Raw genomic sequence first — 13,153 nt, 5'->3', positions numbered from 1 at the left:
TGCACCTGCACACCAACTTTTTGCGACTCTGCACCAGCACACCCAGGTCCCTCTGCACACCAGCATGTTTTAATATCTTACCGTTTAAATAATAATCCATTCTGCTGTTATTCCTCCCAAAATGGATAGCCTCACACTTGGCAACATTGAATTCCATCTGCCAGACCCTAGCCCATTCACCTAACCTATCCAAATCCTTCTGCAGACTTCCGGTATCCTCTGCACTTTTTGTTTTACCACTCATCTTAGTGTCGTCTGCAAACTTTGACACATTGCACTTGGCCCCCAACTCCAAATCGTCTATGCAAATTGTGAACAACTGCAGGCCCAACACTGATCCTTGAGGGACCCCACTAGTTACAGGTTGCCAACCAGAGAAACACCCATTTATCCCCACTCTCTGCTTTCTGTTAGTTAACCAATCCTCTACCCATGCTACCACTTTACCCTCAATGCCATGCATCTTTACGAAGTCTTACAACACCAGGTTAAAGTCCAACAGGTTTGTTTCGATGTCACTAGCTTTCGGAGCGCTGCTCCTTCCTCAGGTGAATGAAGAGGTCTGTTCCAGAAACACATATATAGACAAATTCAAAGATGCCAAACAATGCTAGGAATGCGAGAATTAGCAGGTGATTAAATCTTTACAGATCAGGAGATTGGGTAACCCCAGGTTAAAGAGGTGTGAATTGTACCAAGCCAGGACAGTTGGTAGGATTTCGCAGGCCAGATGGTGGGGGATGAATGTAATGCGACATGAATCCCAGGTCCCGGTTGAGGCCGCACTCATGTGTGCGGAACTTGGCTATAAGTTTCTGCTCGGCGATTCTGCGTTGTCGCGGGTCCTGAAGGCCACCTTGGAGAACGCTTACCCGGAGATCAGAGGCTGAATGCCCTTGACTGCTGAACAGACCTCTTCATTCACCTGAGGAAGGAGCAGCGCTCCGAAAGCTAGTGACATCGAAACAAACCTGTTGGACTTTAACCTGGTGTTGTAAGACTTCGTACTGTGCTCACCCCAGTCCAACGCCAGCATCTCCACATCATGCATCTTTAGTTTATGCAGCAACCTTGTGTGGCACCTTGTCAAAAGCTTTCTGGAAATCCAGATATACCACATCCATTGGCTCCCCATTATCTACTGCACTGGTAACGTCCTCAAAAAATTCTACCAAATTAGTCAGACACGACCTACCCTTTGTGAACCTATGCTGCGTCTGCCCAATGGGACAATTTCCCTCCAGATGCCCCGCTATTTCCTCCTTAATGATAGAGTCCAGCATTTTCCATGTTATTTGTGTCCTCCACTGTGAAGACTGACCCAAAAAACCTGTTCAGCTCCTCAGCCATTTCCCCGTCCCCTATTATTAAATCTCCCTTCTCATCTTCCAAAGGACCAATATTTACCTTAGCCACTCTTTTTTGTCTTATATATTTGTAGAAGCTTTTACTATCTGCTTTTATGTTCTGAGCCAGTTTACTTTCATAGTCTACCTTACTCTTCTTTATAGCTTTTTTAGTAGCTTTCTGTTGTCCCCTAAAGACTTCCCAGTCCTCTCGTCTCCCACTAATTTTTACCGCTATGTTTTTTCCTTCAATTTGATACTCTCCCTCACCTCCTTAGATATCCACGGTCGATTTTTCCCCTTTCTACCGTTTTTCTTTTTTGTCGGTATGAACCTTTTCTGAACACTGTGAAAGATCGCTCGGAAGGTTCTCCACTGTTCCTCAACTGCTTCACCATGAAGTCTTTGCTCCCAGTCTACCTTAGCTAGTTCTTCTCTCATCCCATTGTAATCGCCTTTGTTTAAGCACAAAACACTAGTGTTTGATTTTACCTTGTCATCCTCCAACTGTATTTTAAATTCCACCATATTGTGGTCGCTCCTTCCAAGAGGATCCCGAACTATGAGATCATTAATCAATCCTGCCTCATTACACAGGACCAGATCTAGGACCGCTTGTTCCCTTGTAGGTTCCATTACATACTGTTCCAGGAAATTATCCCGGGCACATTCTATAAACTCCTCCTCAAGGCTGCCTTTACCAACCTGGTTAAACCAATCGATATGCAGATTAAAATCTCCCATGATAACCGCTGTACCATTTCTACATGCATCCGTTATTTCTTTGCTTATTGCCTGCCCTACCATCCTGTTACTATTTGGTGGCCTATAGACTACTCCTATCAGTGACCTTTTCGCCTTACTATTCCTGATTTCCACCCAAATTGATTCAACCATTACGGCTAATGACTGTCCTGGAATGTCTCAAGGAGAGGGGAAAGAAATAGGCTCCCTGGAAATGGACATTTTAAATCAACTAAAAGTTTAGACATGTCCAAAGGACAGGAAAGAAAAAATCAAATAAAGTAAAGTCCAAAAGATCAGAAAGGGGCTGAAACGCTCAATCAGCTTTTGTTCAGAAATATCTGAGGATGACAAAACCCCCTCCCAAAACGAAAAATGGGGACTAAAGTCAATACAAGATTACGGTTAGAAACTTAACAATGGATTCTTGTCTAAAATAACTTCAGACCATTTCAAGCCGTCCAGATAAACTCGGCAGTAATTCAATTCATTTGAAGCAAAAAAAATAATAAAATAACCATCCAGTAATATCTCTCTCAAACTCTGGTTAAATAGCGAACATTGAAAATTGAATTCAGTGTGAAGAACAAGAAAGAAATTTGAGCAGCATTGAAGGAAAGAATAAATAATGTTTGCGGCTACGTAACAGATAAAAATGGCATCATGTCAAGTTGTCTGCCTCTTTCGATTCTGTACAAAAATTTAACCATTTCAGCAAGTATATTGCACAAAGCAATATACGTCTCCAAGAATAGCTAATGCTTATAAAATTAATCAGTGGAAATTGACTTAAATGGAATAACACAGATAAAGTTTTTGAAGGAGAATGGAAGATTTTGTTCAGTATTTTAATTAAGCGATTGTGTAATTGCTGTCTCTTTACTCTGATATTTGCGACCTGTGAGAATGTGTGTGTTTAGTCTGTGAATGTTAATATCTCTCTGCTAAGATTTATCTTCTGAGAAAGTAACCTTGGGTTTATAATCTGAAATTTTAGAATAGGCTCCAGAAGGATTTTTACCTAACTTATTTTGGTGTGTCGTCTGACATTGTGATTTAAAAGATCATAGTTTGAGTGTAGTTAACAAATTTTTCTTTTCAAAGGCTATCATTGACATTTCCAAGGTAATTTTGATACACAAGGAATTTTACTCGGGGTACAAAATCACGTATGTAAGAATAAGAAAATATTAGTTTTATGGTGCTCATTGGAAGTTAGGATAGTTGAAATACATGACAGTTGCAATACATATGACATATGACCAAGCCGGTGTTTCATTAGTTCAGGGTTAAAACTTCCCTGACACAAATACTTTGTAATCATCAGTAGGGTAAAACTAACCTGTCTCAGAATGCAGATGTTTTAATTCTGAGATTGTAGCATTAAGTGTCAAGGACAGATAGGTAAATAAAATATGTTCATGATCATGTTTCTTGTTTAAACAAAAGTAGGGTGGTGACAACATGATGTCTGGTAGAGAACCACGATACAGCGCAAAATTGGTTCAGTCATATATTCAATAACTTGTTTAATATTTTAAAATAAATGTTTAAAATTAGCTTGGAAATTAAAACTTCAGACAATGTGTGAAGCTGGGTTTTTTTTTTTTTTAAAAAGGAAAAACACAAATGATTGAAAGCAAATCTATATTCCAAAAATCACATCGTTCTCAGACACTTGACAACAGGAACTTGTCAGCAATCCAACACTCCCGTGCTGGGTTTGCCTGTCCACACTCTGAGCTCAGGCGTTGTCATTCTGATAAAGTAATAAAAGACAAAACAGCTGAAGATGTATTTTTAATTGGAACTTACAAATCTCAAGTTTTGAATTTTCAGATATATTCAGATTCGTTAACCCACTCTGTCCCATGCAGAATGGATCTTTGGTGTTAGAACACCACAGTGCAGAACTTTACAAGTAACTACAAGTGCCACGATATTTGCAGTAGCTTCAGGAATTTGAGATAGTTGAGTTATTGTAAACTGCCTAATTAACCAGACAAAAGCACGTCACGGTCGGGTTCAAACGCAACAGAATTAGGAAATGAGATATGAAAGAGTTGGTACTGTGAATAAAAATCAGCAGAAAGATTTTCAACAAGCAGATGGAGTGCTTGATCTGTCTACAAAGAAGAATATAAATTCCACAATATCAAGTGGATCTAACCCCTGCATAACACACTTGTTCGGCCCATACAGGAAAAGTTTCAACATCTAACACCTAGTGACAACCAGGACACTTTTCCACTTTTCCTTTAAATTTTTCGGTTAAACATTCAAAAAAGGCTGGCACGACAGCAGCAGCTGTAGAGACTCGTGATGGCTCTCGAGATCTCAGAACAACTACGAGCACTTCAAGGCACTTGAACATCATTGACTTCACAACGTACACAGGATGCAGGTAGATATATGAACTATGGCGCTTTATATAATTTTATTGACAGGATGTGCATCCCAGCAGCCAGAGACTGGACCAATGATATAGCTTATTTTAATGCTTGGCTGCAGCTACATTCAGGGAAAGACATCGGATGCGTATACCACTTGTGTCTGTACTTCTCGCGCGTTCTGAAATAAATATGTACAGTGTTTTTAGTAAGGTTGCTATGAAGCAGGCTGCCAATGACACGGGCTAGATTTTTAGGGCATGACAACCTACACAGGATTAGAAGAGGCATAATCAATGATGCAGTGACTTGACTTAACACAGAAACTTCTATGGTAAAGTCACTAGATATACGAAGGTTGAATGCAAAGGTAGAACTTACAGGAATAAGGAAGAGAATATGAGGGAAAGCAGAGAAAGGTCTAGCCAGCTTGGGGAAAAGGGCCTGGATATACAATTGAATAGGACAACAGTGTTAGGTACACACACTAAGACATTCAACATTAATTAACAAACTCATAGACCAAGAAAGGGAGCCAATCGGAATGCTCTGACAGAGGCAGCTAAGACACAACCTTGATCTGATCTAAAGACCTAGCCTGATTGAATAGACAGCCCGCAACTGGCTAAGCTAGCCAAATGACAAGGGACACTGGACAACCGTACTCTGAAGGGAGTAACCAGAGTATACTCAGCGATCCCCGACTGTAGAATGGACGAGATGACGGGGGTACAGATGGTCCTGATGATCCCCATCATCACACTGGACTCAGGGCCATACCCTCCAACCAACTGGAGGACTTTGGAATCGTATTGGCTAACACCTCCCTCAGGTACTAGCTCATCGAGACCCCTGCTATACGCAGGGATAATATATGGAATCTCCCTCACGTTGCCCCCACCTGGTGGGACAGGGAGAGTTGGACGAATGTGGGTTAATCAGAACTCATGATTGTGTCTTAGAGATTACACCTGCCCTCATGCATTTTAAGTTTATGGAAGAAAAGGAAAATACCGTAACCTCCTATCGATATAGCTTTTGTACCCCTTAGGCCCACCACTATAGACCGAGCAAGGATCATTTGAGTTAGGAGTATAAATAGCCAGAAATGGTCCCACATCTTGCAGAAACTCTGAGGGAACGAAGACTCAAGATCAGTCAATCAGTTAAGCCTTACCACCAGTTAACGTAAAATAAAAATCCATGCTTTGAAAAATAAACACAGAGGATCTTCTTCAGTGACATTGGGTATGGGACTGTTAGATGAGCTTACTTGAAAACTGCTACATCATTTAAGTTCCCCTCTTCCTCCTCCCCCCCCCCCCCCCCCGAGTTCCCCAACCCCCTCTTCCTCCTCCTCCCCTCTCCCCCCCCCCCCCCCCCCCCCCCCCCCCCCGAGTTCCCCAACCCCCTCTTCTCCTCTTCCCCCCCCCAACCCGAGCTTCCCAACCCCCTCTTCTCCTCTTCCGCCCCCCCCACCCAGAGTTTCCCAACCCCCACTTCTCCTCTTCCGCCCCCCCACCCCCCCTTCTCTTCCCCCCCCCACCCCCCCTTCTCCCCCCCTTCTCCTCTTCTCCCCCCCCTTCTCCTCTTCTCCCCCCCCTTCTCTTCTCCCCCCCCCTTCTCCTCTTCTCCCCCCCCTTCTCCTCTTCTCCCCCCCCTTCTCCTCTTCCCCCCCCCCTTCTCCTCTTCCCCCCCCCCTTCTCCTCTTCTCCCCCCCCCTTCTCCTCTTCCCCCCCCCCTTCTCCTCTTCCCCCCCCCTTCTCCTCTTCCCCCCCCTTCTCCTCTTCCCCCCCTTCTCCTCTTCCCCCCCCCTTCTCCTCTTCCCCCCCTTCTCCTCTTCTCCCCCCCCCTTCTCCTCTTCTCCCCCCCCCTTCTCCTCTTCTCCCCCCCCCTTCTCCTCTTCTCCCCCCCCTTCTCCTCTTCTCCCCCCCCTTCTCCTCTTCTCCCCCCCCTTCTCCTCTTCTCCCCCCCTTCTCCTCTTCTCCCCCCCCCTTCTCCTCTTCCCCCCCTTCTCCTCTTCCCCCCCCCCTTCTCCTCTTCTCCCCCCCCCCTTCTCCTCTTCTCCCCCCCCCCTTCTCCTCTTCTCCCCCCCCCCTTCTCCTCTTCTCCCCCCCCCCCTTCTCCTCTTCTCCCCCCCCCCTTCTCCTCTTCTCCCCCCCCCCTTCTCCTCTTCCCCCGCCCCTTCTCCTCTTCCCCCCGCCCCTTCTCCTCTTCCCCCCCCCTTCTCCTCTTCTCCCCCCCCTTCTCCTCTTCTCCCCCCTTCTCCTCTTCCCCCCGCCCCTTCTCCTCTTCCCCCCCCTTCTCCTCTTCCCCCCCCCTTCTCCTCTTCCCCCCCCCTTCTCCTCTTCCCCCCGCCCCTTCTCCTCTTCCCCCCCCTTCTCCTCTTCCCCCCCCCTTCTCCTCTTCCCCCCCCCTTCTCCTCTTCCCCCCCCTTCTCCTCTTCCCCCCCCTTCTCCTCTTCCCCCCCCTTCTCCTCTTTCCCCCCCTTCTCCTCTTTCCCCCCCTTCTCCTCTTTCCCCCCCTTCTCCTCTTCCCCCCCCCCCTTCTCCTCTTCCCCCCCCCCCTTCTCCTCTTCCCCCCCCTTCTCCTCTTCCCCCCCCTTCTCCTCTTCCCCCCCTTCTCCTCTTCCCCCCCCTTCTCCTCTTCCCCCCCCTTCTCCTCTTCCCCCCCCTTCTCCTCTTCCCCCCCCTTCTCCTCTTCCCCCCCCTTCTCCTCTTCCCCCCCCTTCTCCTCTTCCCCCCCCTTCTCCTCTTCCCCCCCCTTCTCCTCTTCCCCCCCCTTCTCCTCTTCCCCCCCCCTTCTCCTCTTCCCCCCCCCTTCTCCTCTTCCCCCCCCCTTCTCCTCTTCCCCCCCCTTCTCCTCTTCCCCCCCCTTCTCCTCTTTCCCCCCCTCTCCTCTTCCCCCCCCTTTCTCCTCTTCCCCCCCTCTCCTCTTCCCTTCCTTCCTTCCCCCCCCTCTCCTCTTCCCCCCTTCTCCTCTCCCCTTCCACCCTTCCCCCCCTTCTCCCCTTCCCCCCCCTTCTCCCCTTCCCCCCCCCCTTCTCCTCTCTCCCCCCTTCTCCTCTCTCCCCCCTTCTCCTCTCTCCCCCCTTCTCCCCTTTCCCCCCTTCTCCCCTTTCCCCCCTTCTCCCCTCTCTCCCCCCTTCTCCCCTTTCCCCCCCTCTCCTCTTTCCTCACACCCCCCCGAGTGTCCCAACCCCCCCCTCTCTGTCGACTAGGCAGAGAATCCCAGTGGTCAGTTATTTATACTGACTGTTCCGAAGCTCCTCCTGCCAGACTTGTTTAATGGGGAATTGAGCACCAGCGTAAATTGTAAGCTGTTCTTGTATTCCTAAAGTTCAGTTTTTAAAAATATCAAAGTCCTATTTCTTTATGCAATCACCGCTGGAGCGAATCATTCTTTCTGCAGTTTTACAAATAAACTAAAATATTGGAGTTTCAGTCCAGTATCGCAGCCACTGTTGGGGTCTAGTCTGGAATCATAATAAGTATCAGAACAGAAATTTGGCAGAGAGTGAACAACAGCCTAAATTTTCCCATAGGTTGTACAGAAGCACAATTTCCATTAAAAATTAGAAGTTATAATTTGTGACTTCCACTGTACCAAAGTCAAATTCTGGTGTTTAAAGTCTACCACTGGATAACACTATCGATATTATTTGAATTCTATCAATGTGTTCAAACCATACTTTGAAAGGATTGTTGTGCGAAATTTAATTCTAGTTAGTCGTGTAACGTTATTCTGGAAAGTTGCACGCAGTAAAGGTTATGGAACAGATCAAAAACATGTCTATATTATAAAGAATGTTGCTAATTTTCTATTTCAGCAGGTAAAATTACCCATTTAACAACGGAAGCACATATCATTTCAACCCATATTAGCAGCAATGATCAAATTAGTTAACCAAAGAAGCAGTGACGACTTTGCTTCACTTACTTGTATCCCAAGGATGGCAGAAGACAGTTAGTAATCTTACTGCGCAGGTCAGCGAGTGTAGGCTCATTCTGCTCCAACTCCACCCAGCCCCTCTGTCTTTGAACACGCACACGCAGTTTCATTGCAGCTGATTGAACATGAAGTTGTCAACTGCTGTTGGTATTTGTGCAGGTGCAAGAGGAGCTACAGAAGAAAAATACCAAAATGAGTGTTATACTCAAGGATCAAATTTAACTGAAGGGAAGTTCAATACATTTTTTGGCGCACGCATTTTTTGTATTCGTTCATGGGGCATGGGCGTAGCAGGCTATGCCAGCATTTATTGCCCATTCCTAATTGCCCTTGATGGGGCAATTAAGAGTCAACCACGTTGCTGTGGATCTGGAGTCACATGTAGGCCAGGTAAGGACAGCAGATTTCCTTTCTTAAAAAGGACACTAGTGAACCAGGTTTTTTTTTTTTTACGACAATCGGCAATGGTTCCAGTCATCATTAGACTTTTAATTCCAGATTTTTATTGAATTTAAAATTTCACCATGTGCAGTGGTGGGATTGGAACCTGGATCCCAGAGCACTACTCTGGGTCTCTGGTCTACTAGCCCAGTGACAATACCACTACGCCACTGTCTCCCCATATATAGACACTTTTGATAAGAACTGACACATGCTCAGTTTCCTCGAGTTAGTCATGAGACATATAGACATATTAGTTTGGTGAGTGGGCCAAAACGTGACAGATAGAGTTTAACGGGGAAACGTGTGAGGCCATCCATTTTGGTCGGAAAAATGGGAAGGCAACTTATTATCTAAATAGGGAGACTTCAGGATGCTAGCATGCTGCTGCAGTAGGTAATAAAGAAAGCGAATGGAATGTTGGCATTTATAGGTAAAGGAAGAGAGTATAAAGGTAAGAAAGTGTGGTTGTAACTGTACAAAGCATTGGTGAGACTGCACCTGGAGTATGTGCAGTTTTGGTCCCCTTAATTGAGGAAAAACAGTGGCATTGGAGGCAGTTCAGAGGAGGTTCACTAGATTGATTCCTGAGATAAAGGGTTTGTCTTATGAAGAGAGATTGAGCAGTTTAGGCAGATACTCTCTCGAGTTTAGAAGAATGAGGGGAGATCAAATTAAGGTATGCAAGATGATAAAAGGATTGGATAAAGTATACGTGGACCAGATGCTTCCTCGTGTGGGTATTTTAGAATGAGAGGTTATCATTTCAGAATAAGGGTAGCAAATGTAAATCTTGTAGCCCTGTAGGTAACAGCACCTCAAGCACAAATCTGCTGATCTTGATTAATAAGGGGATCAGGGGTTATGGGGAGAAGGCGGGAGAATGGCGATGAGGAACATATCAGCCATGATTGAATGGTGGAGCAGACTCAATGGGTCGAATGGTCTACATCTGTTCTGATATCTTATGGTTTTATAGTCATGTCACTGTGGAATGGTACCAAATGGATGGTCAGGAAACACCCAGAGTAAATGGAGAGAGATAAACAACAAATAGTCACAGTTGCAAAGAATGGATAATCAGTTTCCTTTCTCTTCCCTTTCAGCCAAAAAAGGAATTCTAAACATGCCGAATATACCACAAGAGGGAATATTAATAGTCAAATCATGGAGGGGGGTACTTAGAAGAGAAGAGCATCGGGTGTCATTATACGCAGATGATTTGTTGTTGTATGTCGCGGACCCAGTGGAGGGGATGCCTGAGGTAACGCAGACACTCAGGGAGTTTGGAGAATTTTCAGGATATAAATTGAATATGGGGAAGAGTGAACTGTTTGTGATGCACCCTGGGGAACAGGGCAGGGGAATAGACGATTTACCGTTGAGGAGGGTAATAAGAGATTTCCGGTATTTAGGGATCCAGGTGGCCAGGAACTGGGGAACCTTGCATAAGCTTAACTTGACACGACTGGTAGAGCAGATGGAAGAGGACTTTAGGAGGTGGGACATGGCGCCCGTCATTGGCGGGCAGGGTGCAGGCGGTTAAAATGGTGGTCCTTCCGAGGTTTCTTTTTGTGTTCCAGTGCCTCCCTGTACTGATTACAAAGGCCTTTTTTAAGAAGGTGGACAAGAGTATTATGAGCTTTGTGTGGGCTGGAAAGACCCCAAGAGTAAAGAGGGGGTTCCTGCAGCGCAGTAGGGACAGAGGGGGACTGGCACTGCTGAGTCTAAGTGATTATTATTGGGCTGCCAACGTGTCAATGATATGCAAGTGGATGCAGGAAGGGGAAGGAGCGGTGTGGAAAATACTGGAGATGGCGTCCTGTCGGGGAACTAGCTTAAAAGCACTGGCGACGGCGCCGTTACCGTTCTCCCCGAAAAAATACACCACAAAACCAGTGGTGGTGGCAACTCTGAAAATTTGGGGGCAGTGGAGACGACACAAGGGAGTGACGGGTGCCTCAGTGTGGTCCCCGATAAGGAACAACCATAGGTTCGTCCCGGGAAGGATAGATGGGGGATTTAAATCTTGGCAGCGAAATTGAAGGACTTGTTCTTAGACGGGACGTTCGCGAGTCTGGGAGCACTGACAGAAAAATATGGATTGCCACCTGGGAATGCATTTCACTTTATGCAAGTGAGGGCATTTGTGAGGCAACAGGTGGGGGAATTTCCGCAGCTCCCCGCGCAAGAGATCCAGGACAGAGTGATTTCGGGGGCATGGGTGGGTGATGGTAGGGTGTCGGATATATATAGGGAAATGAGAGACGAGGGGGAGACGATGGTAGAGGAGCTGAAGGGAAAATGGGAGGAGGAGCTGGGGGAAGAGATTGAGGAGGGGCTGTGGGCAGATGCCCTAAGTAGGGTAAACTCGTCGTCCTCGTGTGCCAGGCTCAGCCTGATACAATTCTAGGTTCTACACAGGGCGCATGACGGGAGCAAGGCCGAGTAGATTTTTTGGAGTGGAGGATAGGTGCGGGAGATGCGCGGGAAGCCCGGCGAACCACACCCACATGTTTTGGTCATGTCCGGTATTGCATGGGTTCTGGGTGGGTGTGGCAAAAGTGATCTCGAAGGTGGTGGGGGTCCGGGTCAAACCAAGCTGGGGGTTGGCACTATTTGGGGTTGCAGATGAGCCGGGAGTGCAGGAGGCGAGAGAGGCCGACGTGTTGGCATTTGCGTCCCTAGTAGCCCGGCGAAGGATTCTACTTATGTGGAAAGAAGCTAAGCCCCTGGGTGTGGAGGCCTAGATCAACGACATGGCAGGGTTTATAAAACTGGAGCGGATAAAATATGCATTAAGAGGTTCGGCTCAGGGGTTCACCGGGCGGTGGCAACCGTTCCTCGACTATCTCGCAGAGCGATAAGGGAAAATAGGAAAGGCAGCAGCAGCAACCCAGGGGGGAGGGGGGGGGGGGGGGCTCATTTGATTCTTCAGGGGTTTTGTGTGTGTTTATATATTAGTTATTTATATTTGATTTCACAAAGTTACTATTTTAGTTATTATTTCTGTTGTTTCTTATTTTGTTGTTGGCAGTTGCCGTTAGTTAGCATATTATTTATTTAAAAAACGATCAATATATATTACAAAGTTGTAAAATGGGAAATTTGTGTTTGATCGAAAAACTTTAATAAAATATATATATTTTTTAAATAGTCAAATCATGTACTAATTTGGAGTTTAGTCACAATTTCTATCCTGAGTATTCAGTGCCATTTCAGAGAGAAATGGTCATCTCCAATAATTTGGAAGAAACCCTCTTATTTTCCTTCTTTCATTCCAGTATCTTATGGCAAAAGACATTTAGAATGCACCTTTCACATCCTAAACATGATCCAATTATTTTTGTAAATAAAATTCTCTTAAATGAAATGAAGGTCCCACAGAGCAATGTGGTAAATAACCAATCTGAGCAGGGGGTGGTGTTGGAGGCATAAATTGACTTTGGACTCCCTACTCTTCCTTGACTAGTACCTTGTTTATTTGTATTAATTTGAACAGATATGCATGCACTCGTCGTAACGGCATCTAAAAGACAGCACCTCTGTTAGAACCACACTGCTTTCACCAACAGGCCTCATTAATGTTCTTGCTTCAAAAGGAAACTAACGATTCACGATATTCCAAAGGCAGCACGGTAGCACAGTGGTTAGCACTGTGGCTTCATAGCGCCAGGGTCCCAGGTTCTATTCCCTGCTGGGTCACTGCCTGTGCGGAGTCTGCACGTTCTCCCCGTGTCTGCGTGGGTTTCCTCCGGGTGCTCCGGTTTCCTCCCACAGTCCAAAGACGTGCAGGATAGGTGGATTGGCCATACTAAATTGCCCTTGGGTGTCCAAAAGAGGTTGGAAGGGGTTCTCGGGTTGTGGGGATGGGGTGGAGGTGAGGGTTTGGGTAGGTCGGTGCGGACTCGATGGGCTGAGGGGCCTCCTTCTGCACTGTATGTTCTATATTCTTATCCACATTATAAGTCAAGATTTTGGCTTTGAGCAATTGCAGATTCTAATTCACCATCCAAAGTGTTCCAGGAGCCTACAAGCAATTCGGTAGTCTTCATTAAAACCAAAGATTAATAATGATTTGGAACTTAAACTCTTTCTGACTACAGAAGAAGTCTTACAACACCAGGTTAAAGTCCAACAGGTTTGTTTCAAATCACTAGCTTTCGGAGCACTGCTCCTTCCTCAGGTGAATGAAGAGGTAGGTTCCAGAAACATATATATAGACAAATTCAAAGATGCCAGACAATGCTTAGAATAGACACACAAGTGCAGCCTCAACCG

The 13,153-nt window shown here is 46.2% G+C and overlaps 1 protein-coding gene across 2 annotated transcripts in view; it reads right to left on the bottom strand.

Annotated features, from left to right (window-relative positions):
• Window positions 1-12,558, bottom strand: part of fbxo7 (F-box protein 7) — a 79,495-nt gene extending 66,937 nt beyond the window's left edge. The window contains exons 1-2 of one of the 2 annotated variants that reach the window (XM_072485391.1): window positions 12,416-12,558; window positions 8,420-8,602 (exon numbers count right to left, since the gene is read on the bottom strand). In XM_072485391.1, the coding sequence (XP_072341492.1) occupies window positions 8,420-8,541 (122 nt within the window). In that variant the 5' untranslated portion in view covers window positions 8,542-8,602; window positions 12,416-12,558. The remainder of the gene's footprint in view (window positions 1-8,419; window positions 8,603-12,415) is intronic. The other variant, XM_072485390.1, reaches the window with a different exon arrangement.
• Between the last annotated feature and the right edge of the window lie 595 nt (window positions 12,559-13,153).

The sequence above is a fragment of the Scyliorhinus torazame genome, chromosome 19 (genome assembly GCF_047496885.1).
Source record: "Scyliorhinus torazame isolate Kashiwa2021f chromosome 19, sScyTor2.1, whole genome shotgun sequence".
NCBI lineage: Eukaryota > Metazoa > Chordata > Chondrichthyes > Carcharhiniformes > Scyliorhinidae > Scyliorhinus > Scyliorhinus torazame.
The sequence above is the reverse complement of the archived record's forward strand: the minus strand, read 5'-3'. Positions and strand labels throughout refer to the sequence as shown.